The sequence below is a fragment of the Liolophura sinensis genome, chromosome 1 (genome assembly GCF_032854445.1).
Source record: "Liolophura sinensis isolate JHLJ2023 chromosome 1, CUHK_Ljap_v2, whole genome shotgun sequence".
Taxonomy (NCBI): domain Eukaryota; kingdom Metazoa; phylum Mollusca; class Polyplacophora; order Chitonida; family Chitonidae; genus Liolophura; species Liolophura sinensis.
The window spans coordinates 73,234,986-73,250,642 of NC_088295.1; the positions used below are offsets into that span (position 1 = coordinate 73,234,986).

Below are 15,657 nucleotides of genomic sequence, written 5' to 3' on the forward strand. Positions count from 1 at the left end.
CTACTCACACACAACTGTACAGCTTTCTGCAGTCCTGTAAGTACTGGTCCTGTACAAATTTGCTCTTGTCTGTTATAGGTGTTTAGAACTAATTATCAAAAGGGCTGGTTTTTACATTTGCATGGATAATTTTAAGCATTTTTCTGTTTTTTGTACTGTTCGTTTTTGTTTTTTTTTCCTTCTTTATCTAGTATTGTGAAGGTGGAGTCCAGCTCATATTGCGGTTAGTTTTGTACTTTAGTTTTGTTTACTTGAGGCATCATTTGAACTCTTCAGTGCCCCAAATTACTAAGTAATATTTGCACATGTATGCCACAATAAAAAAATAAAATAATGTCAGAATGAATAGCCACAGTTTATATATATCGGATGGGCATAAAAAATGGGCCTTACTTTGATACTCAATATCTCCGAAACCCTCATACGTCAGCGTCTAAAAATTTACACGCTCAAAAGCCATTATGTCTTTAGTATACCGGCAAAATTTGAATTTTATTCTTTAAGATATCTGTTCACGGGACCAAAATCAAAATAGAGTCAAAAACGCATGTTCCGGATATTTTAAAATGATGTTCTACCTTGTATTACTCGAAAAGGTAACCAATTCCTTGTCCGCCGCAGAGAAAACCGTCTTGATTCAGTAAAACTTGTGCCTATGTGGCAGAAGGGTTTATCTGACATTAAAGCCTGACAATTTTTCCAGACGACACTTAATTAACGCGTGTCACACAGGTGCAGCGCGCCCTCTACCCATGATGCCTGACAGGTGATGCAATGTGAGTCACCGGAACGTGCGTTTTTGAGGCTAAGTTTTCATTTTAAACTTGTGTACAGACTACTCAAACTATGACCTTGAAAATCGGTCAGTATATTAACCAAATCATGCCATTTAGAAGTATGAAGTTTTAAAGGGTTTGAACAAAGGATAATAGAGGCATAAAGTATCAAAGTACGGCCTTTTTTATGCCCACCCGATACATTCATTTATTTCATTGGAGTTCTACGCCGCACTCAAGAATATTTCACTTATACGTCGGCGGAGAGCATTACAGTAAGAGAAAATTCGCCAGAGTCCAAGGGCCCCTAGAACACCCACAGATTGCCGGCAGACAATTCCAAGGGCGACAGGGGAAGAAGCCAGCATGAGCTGGATTTGAACTCACAACGTTTAGAACAACAGATATATGTATATTGGCCTAGGCTAATGAAAGATACAGTTGCAACGGGTATAATTCTGCATGTAATCATGGCGATTGAGAAATCTATCAGCTTCTGCCTCACGGTGTGACAGTATTTCACTTTTCTGTTATATTTTTGCAGGGGAAAGTCAGCGATGATGACTCCATCGGTTGTTTTACTGGCTGTCATGGCCATATCCTCCAGTATAGCCTGTCCAGTTCAGCCACCATGTCAGTGCAAGAACCAAACCGATCCGTATACCCTCAAACTCGAGTACATCGTTGATTGTTCTAGTCTCGGGCTTACCCTCGTCCCAAAGTTTACCGGTGGAGAAACAGTCGACAAAATACTTCTGAATGGAAACAGAATCGTAAAGGTTTCCAATGGAAGTTTTACCGGCGTAACAACAGGCGCTATAGACCTATCCTCTAATGGTCTCCAGATAATCGCCGCTGGGGCTTTTAAGGGGTTGGAGAAGTCCCTGACGGACTTACAGCTGAGCACAAATAACCTCATTCTCCCCATACCGGGACTTCTCCGCCTCACTGCTCTCAAAACCCTCAACCTGGACTATAACCTTAACATGAGGACAATCTACACCAAGTCCTTCTACGGGCTCACGTCTTTGACAAAGTTGGTTTTGTCCCGAAATTTCATCAACCGTTTTGAACATGGAGCTTTTGAAGGGCTACCAGCACTTACAGAGTTAAGCCTTTTCGCCTGCGACTTGCAAGAAATTCCATCAGCATTAAGTTCTTTGACCAATTTACAAACACTCAAGTTCGACCTTAATTTCATTACTAAACTTCCTGCTAACGCTTTCAGAGGCCTGTCTAACCTAAAATACCTGGAGCTAAGTCGCAATGCGCTTACAAGCCCTGACCAAATCGATGCTGATGCCTTTAAGGGTCTAGACAATTTGGAAAAGTTGAACCTTTTCTACGACAAACTGGGAAACGTGCCTAAACATGCATTCTCCTACCTCAAAAACCTGGAATATTTGGACTTGAGCTACACAAATATAGCCCAAATAGTCAGTGGTGATTTGGCTGGCCTGAACTCCTTGACTCAACTGGACATTAGTGGCAATAGTGTTCATTTCCAACCAGGTATGTTCTCCGACGTTAGCAAGACTCTCAACTATATTCTCATTAGATCCAATGGACTAACAGCTCTGCCTATACCCGTTTTGCAGGAGGTAAAAAGCCTCCAATGGATTGACGCAGCACTAAGTGATTTCCCCAAAGATCTACCCGCAAATTTTGCTTCCGGACTTTCCATAAACAGACTTAGTTTGATGTGGATGAATCTGACCTCAATCAGACCTGATACGTTTAACGGTCTGGCTTCACCGTTACATCTGGACCTGGACTCAAACGCCCTCCGCTCACTAGACTTTGTCACCGACCTCTGTCAGTTCGGTTATATTTCTGTCAGCGAGAACCCGATCGTTTGTGACTGTCACGTGTACAACATAACCCAGGCCCAGACCACCACCTTAGACGGCACGTGCGCTTCACCCCCGGCATATAAGGGTCTGGGTATTAGGAGTGACGAGTTCCAGCGGAAAGCCAAAGAGGATTGTAAAAACCAGCATATCGTCGGACCGGTGAAGTGTCCGTGGAAATGAAGTAAACATTTTTATGAATGCGAGAAAATAGAGAAACCAAGTCTGTACCAGCAAGTTTGTAGAATAAACTGAAAAGGGTTGTACTGTTGAAGAATGTTGAAGTACTGTTTTATAGAATACATCCAGATTCCATCTTAGGAATTGGGTAGCATATATATAATAGCTTAAACTGCTGGGATATATGTAATTGCGTAAACTCTTGTCAACGTAATTATTACCTCCTTACATTCTATACTGCATCACCCCCGGCATATAAGGGTCTGGGTATTAGGAGTGACGAGTTCCAGCGGAAAACCAAAGAGGATTGTAAAAACAAGCATATCGTCGGACCGGTGAAGTGTCCGTGGAAATGAAGTAAAAATTTTTATAAATGTGAGAAAATAGAGAAACCAAGTCTGTACCAGCAAGTTTGTAGAATAAACTGAAAAGGGTTGTACTGTTGAATTTTCTAGAATACATCCAGATTCCATCTTAGAAATTGGGTAGCATATATATAATAGCTTAAACTGCCGGGATATATGTAATTGCGTAAACTCTTGTCAACGTAATTATTACCTCCTTACATTCTATACTGCATCACCCCCGGCATATAAGGGTCTGGGTATTAGGAGTAACGTTCCAGCGGAAAGCCAAAGAGGATTGTAAAAACAAGCATATCGTCGGACCGGTGAAGTGTCCGTGGAAATGAAGTAAAAATGTTTATGAATGTGAGAAAATAGAGAAACCAAGTCTGTACCAGCAAGTTTGTAGAATAAACTGAAAAGGGTTGTACTGTTGAATTTTCTAGAATACATCCAGATTCCATCTTAGAAATTGGGTAGCATATATATAATAGCTTAAACTGCCGGGATATATGTAATTGCGTAAACTCTTGTCAACGTAATTATTACCTCCTTACATTCTATACTGCATCACCCCCGGCATATAAGGGTCTGGGTATTAGGAGTAACGAGTTCCAGCGGAAAGCCAAAGAGGATTGTAAAAACCAGCATATCGTCGGACCGGTGAAGTGCCCTTGGCAATAGGTTAACAAAACTAACTGATTTTAACTGATTTTACGGATTTTAATACAGGTCAAATACAAAATATTTGACCTGTATTTGACCTGTTACATTCAGGTATCAATTACACGGATATAGACACGGATATGTATACACGCATGAAGTTATTCTCACAATAAAACATATATTCTTCTGCTTGGAACACTTTCTGCTGTAAAGAAACCTGCCATGTAAAAGAAATGAAAAAAAGGTCTTCTGAGGCCGGTTTAAAAAAGCAATGGCAAATTTCGACTGACGTAATTTCCATGACAGCACATATGGAGAAGACTTATGTCACTATAGTAAATGCGACTGACGCAACGTCGAGACAGCTTTGGAAAACGGGTCAAGGGACAACCATATTATTTTTGTTGTGAAACGCCATGCTCAAAACTTTTCACTCATATCATGCCTTTATGGATGGAAGGAATAGCAACGCTCAGTACAAACCACTTACGTTTGGAAAGTGACTGGCGAACTTCTTCACGTCGTGTGGGATACGTGCAGACTTGCAAGACAAGGCATCTTCAACCAACTGCCATTGGCATGAAAGAACACAGTCAATGGCATGAGCAATAAAAACGGGGGAAATCTAAAACTTTCTGACAAAGTCGGGCGTGAACCGAAACCTCGCGAGGCAATGGTTTAGAAGTGTGCACCTTTCCACTGAACTACGTCACACTCCCCCCTGCAGAATAGCATCCTTGATCCACATGTATCTTTTTTCTTAACGAAGCTGTTTCTTGTAAGAAAACCTCTTATGTTTAACGGTTATATATAGAGCGTACAGTAAGCGAGTGATTTCTTTAAATTTTACACTCTAATACCACTTTCACACAAGTTCTATAGACTCCTCGAATTTGATAAGTGGTATGAGAATAGGACAAGTCTATTTCACATGCCGTGTTCAGGTGATGCGATTTGTGGAATGCTATGTTCGCATGAAATAGCACTGTTTTATTTTCATTCGACATATCGTCGTGTTTGACGGGTTGATTCGACAATCTCACCGTGTGAACGCGGCTAACACACCACTTCCTTTTTAGTCCAGGAAGTATGAAACACAGTGACGCCACACTCTGCACAATTTGAAGTATACTTATGTGTGTAGACGACCACGGCCAGCATTATATGGTGACAGGAAATCGGGGAAATCCACTACCATCCACATGTTGCTAGTCGGTTGTTCTAATTAATGGACATATATTATGTTATGTTCACCAGTCCGAATTACATAATGAATCATGTACCATACAAACACTTTAACAGAAAAACGTTATTGGCAAGCAAACATGATGACTGTGCAACATTTTACTACAGCAAACCTTAGCTGGAAAAGGATGAAGATGGACTGAAAGAAAGATTCAGTCGAGTATATAACTGAGTTTGTGCGAAAATACGCAGGTGCATTATATCTACTGAATAAATAATGCGATGATCGTCTGAAAAACAAAAAGAGGCCAACGTGGCAGAGGTGGTTAGCGTACCAGGGCGGTGGTTAGCGTGCCAGCCCGGTGCAATGACCCACACGCCTCTCACCAATGAGGTCAAAGGCTTCATTGTCAAAAACCTGGGGATGGTAGTGGGTTTTCCCCAGGCTGCGTCCGGTTTCCCTTCACCATATTGCCGGGCGCCGTCATGTAATCTTAAGTGGGACGCAAAACACCAATCAAATAAATAAATGAAAATTAAAGAGTACAGAGTAATTTTACCAGCTTTTTCTGTTCTCCCGGCAGCTTTCATCACAATTGATACTTCTCAGCTCAATCAAATGAAATCCTTTACCAAACATTCCCACAGAAAATGCCGGAATTCCCGCAACACCAGGTAATATACGAGCCTTAATGTGATCACCTACTGCAAAATTTGAGCTGTCTTGAGTCTATATCTGGAAGTCCTTTTGCAAAATAATCAGTTTTCACCTTAGATCTTCCGGTCACATGCTCAGAATGTCAACGTGCATGGCATTTTATCGTAGTAGAATTTCACAACAAACGTCACATAGCTAAAGGGGTTGCAACATACACCAGCGTGCGCTATCCCCACTAGCTTACGGTGTGTGTAAAATTATCCAGCTGACAACTTAAGAGGTTAAGATAAAGCCCACTCTTTATAAACCGGATAATTCTTCCTCTAGTCGACAAGTAGAGCGGGCAGCCAACGGGACACATATAGGTAAGTACTGATGCTGGCTTTCTCCACCTTGTATTTTTCAGCTTGAAAGTCAGTAGAAAACACGAGTGGTCGCATCCAGCTTATATATTTAACACACTTTTTATTGTGGGGTATGAGAATCACTGTAAAGATACAGCATTTGTTTTTACATATGCCGGGTGGCACATTTTGCTGACCATAAGGCATGCCTTATAATGCCAATTTCTATTGTCTATCTCAGCATGTGAGCGCTTAGTACAAGCAACACAATGTACATTTTGTCTTTTGAATCGTTTCAGGTTGAGTAAAGTTCAGCCATGGCATCCCGATTCCTGGTATTATTGATTGTCGCGCTGGCGTCATCTTCTACACTGGCCTGTCCAGTCCAGCCGCCATGTCAGTGTAGTAACAAGACAAATCCTTACACCCTCAAACTCGAGTACATCGTGGATTGTTCTAGTCTCGGACTTACCCTCGTCCCAAAGTTTACCGGTGGAGAAAAAGTTGATAGAATCCTTCTCAATGGAAACAAAATCATCAAGGTTTCCAATGGAAGTTTTATCGGTGTAACAACAGGCGCGATAGACCTATCCTCTAATGGTCTCCAGATAATCGCAGCTGGGGCTTTTGAGGGGTTGGAGAAGTCCCTGACGGACATACAACTGAGCACAAATAACCTCATTCTCCCCATACCGGGCCTCCTCCGCCTCACTGCTCTCAAAACCCTCAACCTGGACTACAACCCTAACATGAGGACCATCTACACCAAGTCCTTCTACGGACTCACGTCTTTGACAAAATTGGTTTTGTCCCGAAGTTACATCAACCGCTTTGAACAAGGGGCGTTTGAAGGGCTACCAGCGCTTACTGATTTAGATTTTTACGGTAACCTCTTGTCCGAAGTTCCGCCAGAATTAAGCGTTCTGACTAATTTACAAACGCTTAACTTCGATGCTAATGATATCAGTCAAATCCCTGCCGATGCCTTTAAAGGTCTACCCAACCTTAAAGAGTTACAGCTAAGTCGTAATAAGTTTAGTGGTGCCGGTCAAATCGATGCTGATGCCTTTAAGGGTCTAGACAATTTGGAAATACTGGGCTTTTACTACGATATGCTAGGACACATTCCTAAACAAACATTCTCACACCTCAAAAAGCTGACAAATCTGGACATGAGCTACAACAGCTTGACCAAAATCTCGCTTGGTGATTTGGCTGGCCTGAACTCCTTGACTCAACTGGACATTAGTGGCAATAGTGTTCATTTCCAACCAGGTATGTTCTCCGACGTTAGCAAGACTCTCAACTATATTCTCATTAGATCCAATGGACTAACAGCTCTGCCTATAGCCGCTTTGCAGGAGGTAAAAAGCCTCCAATGGATTGACGCAGCACTAAGTGATTTCCCCAAAGATCTACCCGCAAATTTTGCTTCCGGACTTTCCATAAACAGACTTAGTTTGATGTGGATGAATCTGACCTCAATCAGACCTGATACGTTTAACGGTCTGGCTTCACCGTTACATCTGGACCTGGACTCAAACGCCCTCCGCTCACTAGACTTTGTCACCGACCTCTGTCAGTTCGGTTATATTTCTGTCAGCGAGAACCCGATCGTTTGTGACTGTCACGTGTACAACATAACCCAGGCCCAGACCACCACCTTAGACGGCACGTGCGCTTCACCCCCGGCATATAAGGGTCTGGGTATTAGGAGTGACGAGTTCCAGCGGAAAGCCAAAGAGGATTGTAAAAACAAGCATATCGTCGGACCGGTGAAGTGTCCGTGGAAATGAAGTAAAAATGTTTATGAATGTGAGAAAATAGAGAAACCAAGTCTGTACCAGCAAGTTTGTAGAATAAACTGAAAACGGTTGTACTGTTGAATTTTCTAGAATACATCCAGATTCCATCTTAGGAATTGGGTAGCATATATATAATAGCTTAAACTGTTGGGATATATGTAATTGCGTAAACTCTTGTCAACGTAATTATTACCTCCTTACATTCTATACTGTATAGAGCCTTCCATTTTTACTTCCGTAAAATTACCATTTGTCATTAAATATGACGACTTATATATGAATTTTTTGCTGGAACATCAGATGGTACAAACCAAATTGCCAAATTCTAAACTATCGTTGCCATTATACAACTACTTAACTTACCTACAACTATGAAGGCCAAAATGTGCATTGCTTGTGCTATAATATTAAACAGCTTCTGTGTTCCTCTTAAAATTGTTTGTGAGAAAGCATGCTTTGTAGAGAAAGACATTGATATAGATCCCACTTGTTTGCCAATCTTCTCTTTGGCTCGGAAATAATACACAGTTTAAACTAAGACCAACACAACAGCCTGAGGTTTTCGTCATGTTGTAATCAAACAGTGAGGCAGCGTCATAATAAATGTGTCGGCATTGGGTATCTCAGGGTTGCCGCCGGGAAAGAAACGGTTCTTAAGGACGTTGGAGGGCCCAATAACCTATGTTTTCCTAGACTTTCCTGGGCCATTCAGACTAAGTAAAACCCTTTTGCGGAGGTCCATTTGGAACATAATGCAAGATGATATTTGAGATTGGATAATCAACTATATTTAAAGTCAAATCATAAAATAAACTCTTTTTCAAGGGCATTCAAAAGTTGAAATACTATCATTAAAATTCACGTTATGTCAAGGATTTTAAGAACCAGTCACTGTTAGTAGCAGACATGGTGGTAGACCAAAGATATATCGTTGTCACCAACGGCACTACCTATATTCATACGTAAATATTTCAACATACACATTATTATATGCAAACAGCACAGTAAAACATGTCTCCTTATTTAAGTGTTTCCACTTAAACAAACCTCAACACGTGGCAAATCGTACCAGTCAGCTGACATAAAACCTGTGAATATGTCTGGTCCGTACATAAGGATCTGTGTATAGATCAATCTTTGCCGGTTGACAAGGACATATCTTTTTCTATAACACAGCCGTAGTAATGTTGGTCATCCCCAATCCAGAACTGAATACATATATAACTGCAAAAATTTAAAGTGTCGGAGAAAATAATTTTCGTGCTGAATGCCTGAAGAATTCACAGCAAAGTGCATTTACTGCATGTATTCTCATTTTATAAATGCGTCTCATCTGTAATTTAACACATATTACTGTTTTTTTTAGCCACGTAAACCCACACTATGTTAACGCCGTGAATGGGTGACAAATGATCACTAAGACCTGTCACTAAGCTAGGCTATGGTCATCTTTCAGAAGGTTTGTCCGGTACATACCGAAGTGTGGTGGTTTTAATTGGATTTTGAACAGGGAAACATACCTGCAGAAGTTCGGTGTATCGTAGACAATGTCGACCGCTAAAGTTTGCCCTAAACATGTCAAAGATATACAATTGTACCAAGGCGTGGGTACTATTTGTGAAACTATTCCACGGTCCAAAACCATGTATGTCAAAATGATCACTGCCTGTATTTATCCTTTTCCTTTCTAATACAAAAAAAACATAAACTGCGCAAAGAAATACTCTATAAAGACACTATATATAACAGCCGCATAAACATATATGCTGACAGATCGTTCCCCTGTTTATGTCCTATAGATATGTTCTATTTAAAATTATTGGGATAACAATTATTACTATAGACATAAAATATACAAACATCAATTCAAATATGCAGATAAATTTGGATTTCAACAATTTTGAAAGATTCAAAAATGTAACAAATAGCAAAGTTTTTCACTTAAATTACTTGAAGAGATAAGCGCAAATTCAATCGAATCTTCGGTTATATTGTAGAATAGACCACAAAAATTTCACAAAATATCGGCCTCATCTGTGCAAATGTTACCGTTCAAATTGGTAAACTCATTCAAACTTTCAAAATGGTTTTTAAACTAAAAATAGTACAGCTGCGAGCCTAATATTTTGTGAAAGGCAAGAATTTAAACCATTCTTGGCAGTTAAAAAACAGAGATTTGGTAGCAAGGCCATCCAAGTGCTCGCCTATAGGAGACATATGAATGCAAAACTTCAGCTCAATACACGAAGTACTGAAATCGTGAATTTAGTCATTTACGATAACTGATACGCACACAGAGCATCAGCCATGGAACACCCCCTCGTGTCACTGCTCTGTTTATGCATATAAATATCCATACAGGCTGTACTTTTTGAGATACCACCCCTAACATTTTGTTTGACATTGCTTTCCCTGTTATTGGACGCAGACGCTCAGGGTACGACATAAACTACGCCTGTACAGTACGAGCGCGATAAATATTGATCACATAGGCGAATTTGTATTTTTTTTCCCCTAAATTTCCGGTATAAAGCCTCTGTGAGTGAAAATTTACAGAAATATAAGACAGGCGTTTCATATTCTGTCTTGTCAGTGTCAGATTGCGACTGCAGGTCAGGTGTATAATAAATGTTTTTTACATACAGCGCACTTACAATCTAACACTAACGGTATATATGCACGTGAGAATATCACAACACTGTATAGCAGTCAAAACCAACCCCTCTTCACCGTGTTTAAACAAAACTAATAACCTTTGGACATTCTAAACACATACAAAGTAAACACTTTAAGATTTCAACCGCACAAGTGAACTGATATAGCTGTTCAACCAAGAACAGCTTTAAAAAAAATAAAAACGATGACACATATCTTATGTGTCAATGTTGACACATAGTGAATTACAGTCATGCCAGTAAACAGTCATAACCCATGCCATTTAAAAAGATATCGCTATGATTTACATGTAGTAAGAGGAACAACTCTTTACATCGGTTATAAATAAAATAAAACAGCTTTGAAAAAAATAAAAACGATGACACATATCTTAGTCATGCCAGTAAACAGTCATAACCCATGCCATTTAAAAAGATATCGCTATGATTTACATGTAGTAACAGGAATAACTCTTTACATCGGTTATAATAAAATAAAACATAGCTTAGGTGCTGTTCTGCGACACTTAAAAAACTGCAAGGTGCAGTGGAGTGATCAAGGCTTAAAACATAAAGCGGGTCCTCCGTGGCTCAGTTGGTTAGCGCGCTAGCGCAGCATAATGACCCAGAAGCATCTCACCAATACGTGGCTCAGTCGGTTAGCGCGTGAAGCGCAGCGTAATGACCCAGGAGCCTCTCACCAATGCAGTCGCTGTGAGTTCAAGTCCAGCTCATGCTGGCTTCCTCTCCGTACGTGGGAAGGTCTGCAAGCATCCTGCGGATGGTCGTGGGTTTCCTCCCACCATAATGCTGACCGCCGTCGTATAAGTGAAATATCCTTGAGTACGGCGTAAGACACCAATCAAATAAATAAATAAATCTCACCAATGCGATCGCTGCGAGTTCAAGTCCAGCTCATGCTGCTTTTCTCCCGGCCGTATGTGGGCAGGTATGCCAGCAACCTGCGGATGGTCGTAGGTTTCCCCCGGGTTCTGCCGGGTTTCCTCCCACCATAATGTCGTCGTATAAGTGAAATATTCTTGAGTACGGCGTAAAACACCAATCAAATAAATAAAACATAAAGCACAGCCAGTTCAATCCAGCTTTCGCAGGCTTTAGTTGGTGCCTTAATCTTGCCGGTTAAGTGACAGCGTAAAATTTTCACTGTTTGCTTTAAAACGCATATTTTTCACTCTTAACCCTAGTTGTCGTCATCCAGTATTATAATTTACTTCAACTTGGACAAGGGGTCTGCGCTACACACCTGTTGAATAATTCATTGAATAAAGCTGAAGATTAAATCAGTATTTCAATTAAAACCAAGACAGGTTTTACTTTTATTCATTTATTTATTTATTTGATTGGTGTTCGGCCATTCGCAGGTTGCTGGCAGATCTTCCATCGTACGGGAAATTACTTTAATGTATTGTACATTCACAGCAATAAGACCGTCGTGCTACTGGATCGAATTTCAGGACCATGTGCACGAAGTCAGAGCAATGTCATAAATGTTAAAAATTGAAAATCGGTTATTTTTTCTAAACATCACTAACAATGAATTCGTACTACAGACACATTATCAGTTCGCTGTCAACAATACATCATGGCAAATACAAGAGGCTATAAAGCTTAGACATGGACTACTTTGGGCGGAAGAAATCCTCCATTTCCGGACTACCTCAACCTACAACTTTTTCAAAGAATGGAAAGCAGAGTAATCGATTATAAATTCTTTTTAAAAAAGTCATTTCCACCGAAAGACGTCAATTTTATTCATTCCTTGTTCTGTGTATCAGTGTATAAATGTTCTCGACAATGTCAACCAAAACCATAGTTTGTATCACCCGAAAAACACGTCTGATTCAAAACTCATGACAATATTGCCCTAGTGGACATGTGTATTATAATAATGAATGAATGGAAAAAGAATACCCTCCATGATAAATAAGTTACATTCTCCGATTAAGAAAATCCACTCTCCGGTCGTATGTGGGAAGACCTGGGAGCAACCTGTACATGGTCATGAGTTTCCCGTTCTCTGCCTGGTTACCTCCCACCATAATGCAGGCCGCCGTCGTATATAACAGTGAAATATTCTTGAGTACGGCGTAACCAAGGTAATGCATAACATACTACAACTTATAACTTCACACCTTTACCTGGCTAGAGGTAGATTCTGAAAGCCACGACATCCTTCTTTGATGCCCCCACAGCTAATGTAGCTTTCACTCCATCATCAAATAATTGTAACACATAAATTGTAAATGATAAATCCTAGAAACTTTAATAAATTACTTCATGTACAGTCAAAGTTTTCCTTTATATATGAAAAGGATGATAAATATGAAAAGGACCTTTTATAACTGAAATAGGAAATGTGTATGATGATATTCATGATGATGTATCAAAAGAGAGACTTTCTATCCTGTGCCACCTGGTTGGCATGTGAATGGTTAGCTGCTCAAGCTTCTTGTTGAACTTGGCCTTGGCTTCCTCATCATGTATCCTCTCTGGTAACTTCAGGTGAAGCTGATACTGCCCAGGAACCCTCAGGGATATATCGTCCTTCAAACATAAACATTGAAGACCATGATAATGGCGACCACAGCCAGGAGTATCACGCACAATATCCTTGTCATGAGGAGGAAATAACAGTACAGACAAATAATTACCTTAATGTTAAAAAATCTGTATTTTGTACATCATGTAAGATTGATACTCTCTATTAACGCCATTAAAGCTTACACATGGAAACCTGCAAAGTGACCACGGATTACAATTTGCAGAATTTCCTTTTAATTTTCTTAGCATGCTAAGAAAAGTTCTCAAAGACCCCAAGCTAGAAATCCAGAAGGGAATGGTGCAAAGGTAGATTTCTTAATAAGGGACAGGGTGGCAATTTCCACTGCCTATCAATTAACACTGTGCCAGACAATGGGGGACAGGTTGCACAGTAGGGCTAAGATGCAGCAGCCTTCTGACAAGGCCTTGGGCTGAATTGCAGGGGAGACTGGCATTGTTTATTTGTAAAATTGTGGACATGTAAATGAGTGAGTAGAAATTGTTTACTGATAACAAAGTTCAGTACAGTTTGATATACAATGTCCAAAAGTAATGCATGTACAATCTGGTCATTAATACTAGTGATTCCGGCAGTGAACAACAAACATCCAACTCACCTCAGAGATGTCCAGTTCACAGTCTCTGACAGTGGTCACTCCAGGCAAACTCACCACCATCACTAACACGCTATTTTCTGTTTTCAAGCTATACTCTGGACAGGTACAAGAATTTTTATCGCCACACTCAGTGCCTATATCTTCAATAAGGCCTTTCTTGATTGGAGGATTCAGTTTGCTGGTTTCTAACACTATCTCTGGTTGGTGAGATGTGATGTTCCTGGATGAATCTGAGTCGCTAACTGAAATATTTTTTAACTGGTTGAGGATGGTATCCTTAGCCCCAGCAACCATTGGCCCAAAAGTTTTCTCTAATTCATCAAGTTCTTTTTCAAACTTTTCATCTTCCTTTGCAGTCTGTGGCCTGAACGTTTGTAGAATGTTTTCCAGAGATCCCTTCATGGGGAATTCTCTGGGCAAAATTTTGTACTGCCTTGATATAGTCAGTTTGTGCTGATCCTGAAGGTAATCAATGGCTAAGTTCACCAGTGCATCTTGTTCTTCACCTTTCTTGGCATCTAGTCCAAATTCCTCCAGCACCTTTGGGTGGAATGACACAGCCACAAGCTGGTATTTTTCTGAGAAAAAACATCTTTATTATTGATTGTGATCATGGCAACTGTAGGACATTAAGGTCATTGTAATGACATTGGCAACACATTTCAAATATCCACATATACCTTACGATGATAATTATAATCAAAAGTCTGAATAGTATTACAAACAGGGTGGGTTTACTTTTCCATATAAGTCGTTAAAATTATCTATTATCTACAAAAAATAGTTTCTTTTTGCTGCTTATATTTGGGTGCTTTGCAACCTTTAGAGATATGCCCCAAATGAAAAAATGTCACAGACCACTATATTTAAGAGCATCAGTCTGTATTCACGGGTTTTTATTACACTTCACTCAGATTCATTGCACCGAGGCATCTTCTCCTATAGACCACGCATGCTTGACCATAAACTAAAATAATTTTCTTGAGCACATCATAAGGAAATAATTAAACAAAAAGCCGGATTTTAAGGCATTTTACTAAACATACCACTGACTTCATGAGGACTTAAAGCAAAGGGGGGGTAATGAGCTTACCATTTTCATCCTGTAAAGTCTGTAGCTGTCCACCTATCACAGAATGGGATCCTCCTCTGTCTTAGGTTCAGGAATGCGCTGCCAGCTGCAGAAGTTGATAAACAATGGCTGCTTTGCACTCTGTGAGGAAAATAAATCACATATACATATTTGTTTTGTAACTCTTATTAAACTTGTCTTGCCAACAATATCTGAATGAATTCCATTTTTACATATTTTCAAACCTAGATCGTAACGCAACTTGACAAGGGACATTCTGAATAAAAAAAAAAAAACGAAAAAACAAACAAAAAAGCCACAGATTCTGTTACAAAGTACACGTAGTTTGCTTGAAGCTCGGATGCAATATATCATCTGAACAGACATCTGAATAAACAACAAGAAAATTTAAATAAATTTACAAAGAACAGGGCACATATATTGCACAATTTTTGTACCAGCTTTATATTAAAGAATAACATCAGTTTAATTCTGACATCAACTTGCTTCTGATTCAAATACAATACTATCACATTACTCACGTATGTACATGTCTGCACACACATGTGGGGCTTTGGAGGTGACATAGTGTCTTTACCCTCCTTCATCTGTCTGTCAATAAACTTCCTGTAAGCAGCCGGGTCATTTGCAGCCATGTCATCCAACATACTCCAGATGTGCTGAGCCTGTGTTTTCAACCCATCCGAGTCCAGATTTGGCATCTCCATACCACCAAACATGCTAAAATTGAAAAAAGTTAATTTGATACTTTTTTTTAATAAATAAATCCGTTACAGAATGAGAGAATAGACAATAATGTATACCACACTTTAAGCCATACTTAAAACTCTCCAGCAGCTTCACATAGCATAGAAGTGATTTGAATGAAAGATATAAGTTATACTGGCATGTGACAATAATGACACTGGTGTGCCACTAGCACT

At 39.9% G+C, this 15,657-nt stretch overlaps 3 protein-coding genes across 3 annotated transcripts in view; 2 read left to right on the plus strand and 1 right to left on the minus strand.

The window, feature by feature from the left end:
- Window positions 1–1,336: 1,336 nt before the first annotated feature.
- LOC135463874 (chondroadherin-like) lies at window positions 1,337–3,441 on the plus strand. Its single transcript, XM_064741334.1, has one exon. The coding sequence runs from the start codon at window positions 1,337–1,339 to the stop codon at window positions 2,807–2,809; it is 1,473 nt and encodes a 490-aa protein (XP_064597404.1). The 3' UTR covers window positions 2,810–3,441.
- Window positions 3,442–5,910: 2,469 nt separating this feature from the next.
- LOC135461273 (leucine-rich repeats and immunoglobulin-like domains protein 2) lies at window positions 5,911–8,347 on the plus strand. The gene is made up of 2 exons (XM_064738279.1): window positions 5,911–6,024; window positions 6,303–8,347. The coding sequence occupies exon 2, from the start codon at window positions 6,321–6,323 to the stop codon at window positions 7,797–7,799; it is 1,479 nt and encodes a 492-aa protein (XP_064594349.1). The 5' UTR covers window positions 5,911–6,024; window positions 6,303–6,320; the 3' UTR covers window positions 7,800–8,347.
- A 3,489-nt stretch (window positions 8,348–11,836) lies between these two features.
- The window catches only part of LOC135463882 (PIH1 domain-containing protein 2-like), a 5,210-nt gene continuing 1,389 nt past the window's right edge, over window positions 11,837–15,657 (minus strand). Inside the window, 5 exon segments of the mRNA XM_064741346.1 lie at window positions 11,837–13,027; window positions 13,642–14,219; window positions 14,735–14,776; window positions 14,779–14,854; window positions 15,256–15,454. Of these exon segments, the coding sequence (XP_064597416.1) occupies window positions 12,854–13,027; window positions 13,642–14,219; window positions 14,735–14,776; window positions 14,779–14,854; window positions 15,256–15,453 (1,068 nt within the window). The 5' untranslated portion in view covers window position 15,454 and the 3' untranslated portion in view covers window positions 11,837–12,853.

Excerpts from the sequence above, each read along its gene's own strand:
- LOC135463874 (XM_064741334.1), top strand. The coding sequence starts at position 1,337 with ATGACTCCATCGGTTGTTTTACTGGCTGTCATGGCCATATCCTCCAGT.
- LOC135461273 (XM_064738279.1), top strand. The coding sequence starts at position 6,321 with ATGGCATCCCGATTCCTGGTATTATTGATTGTCGCGCTGGCGTCATCT.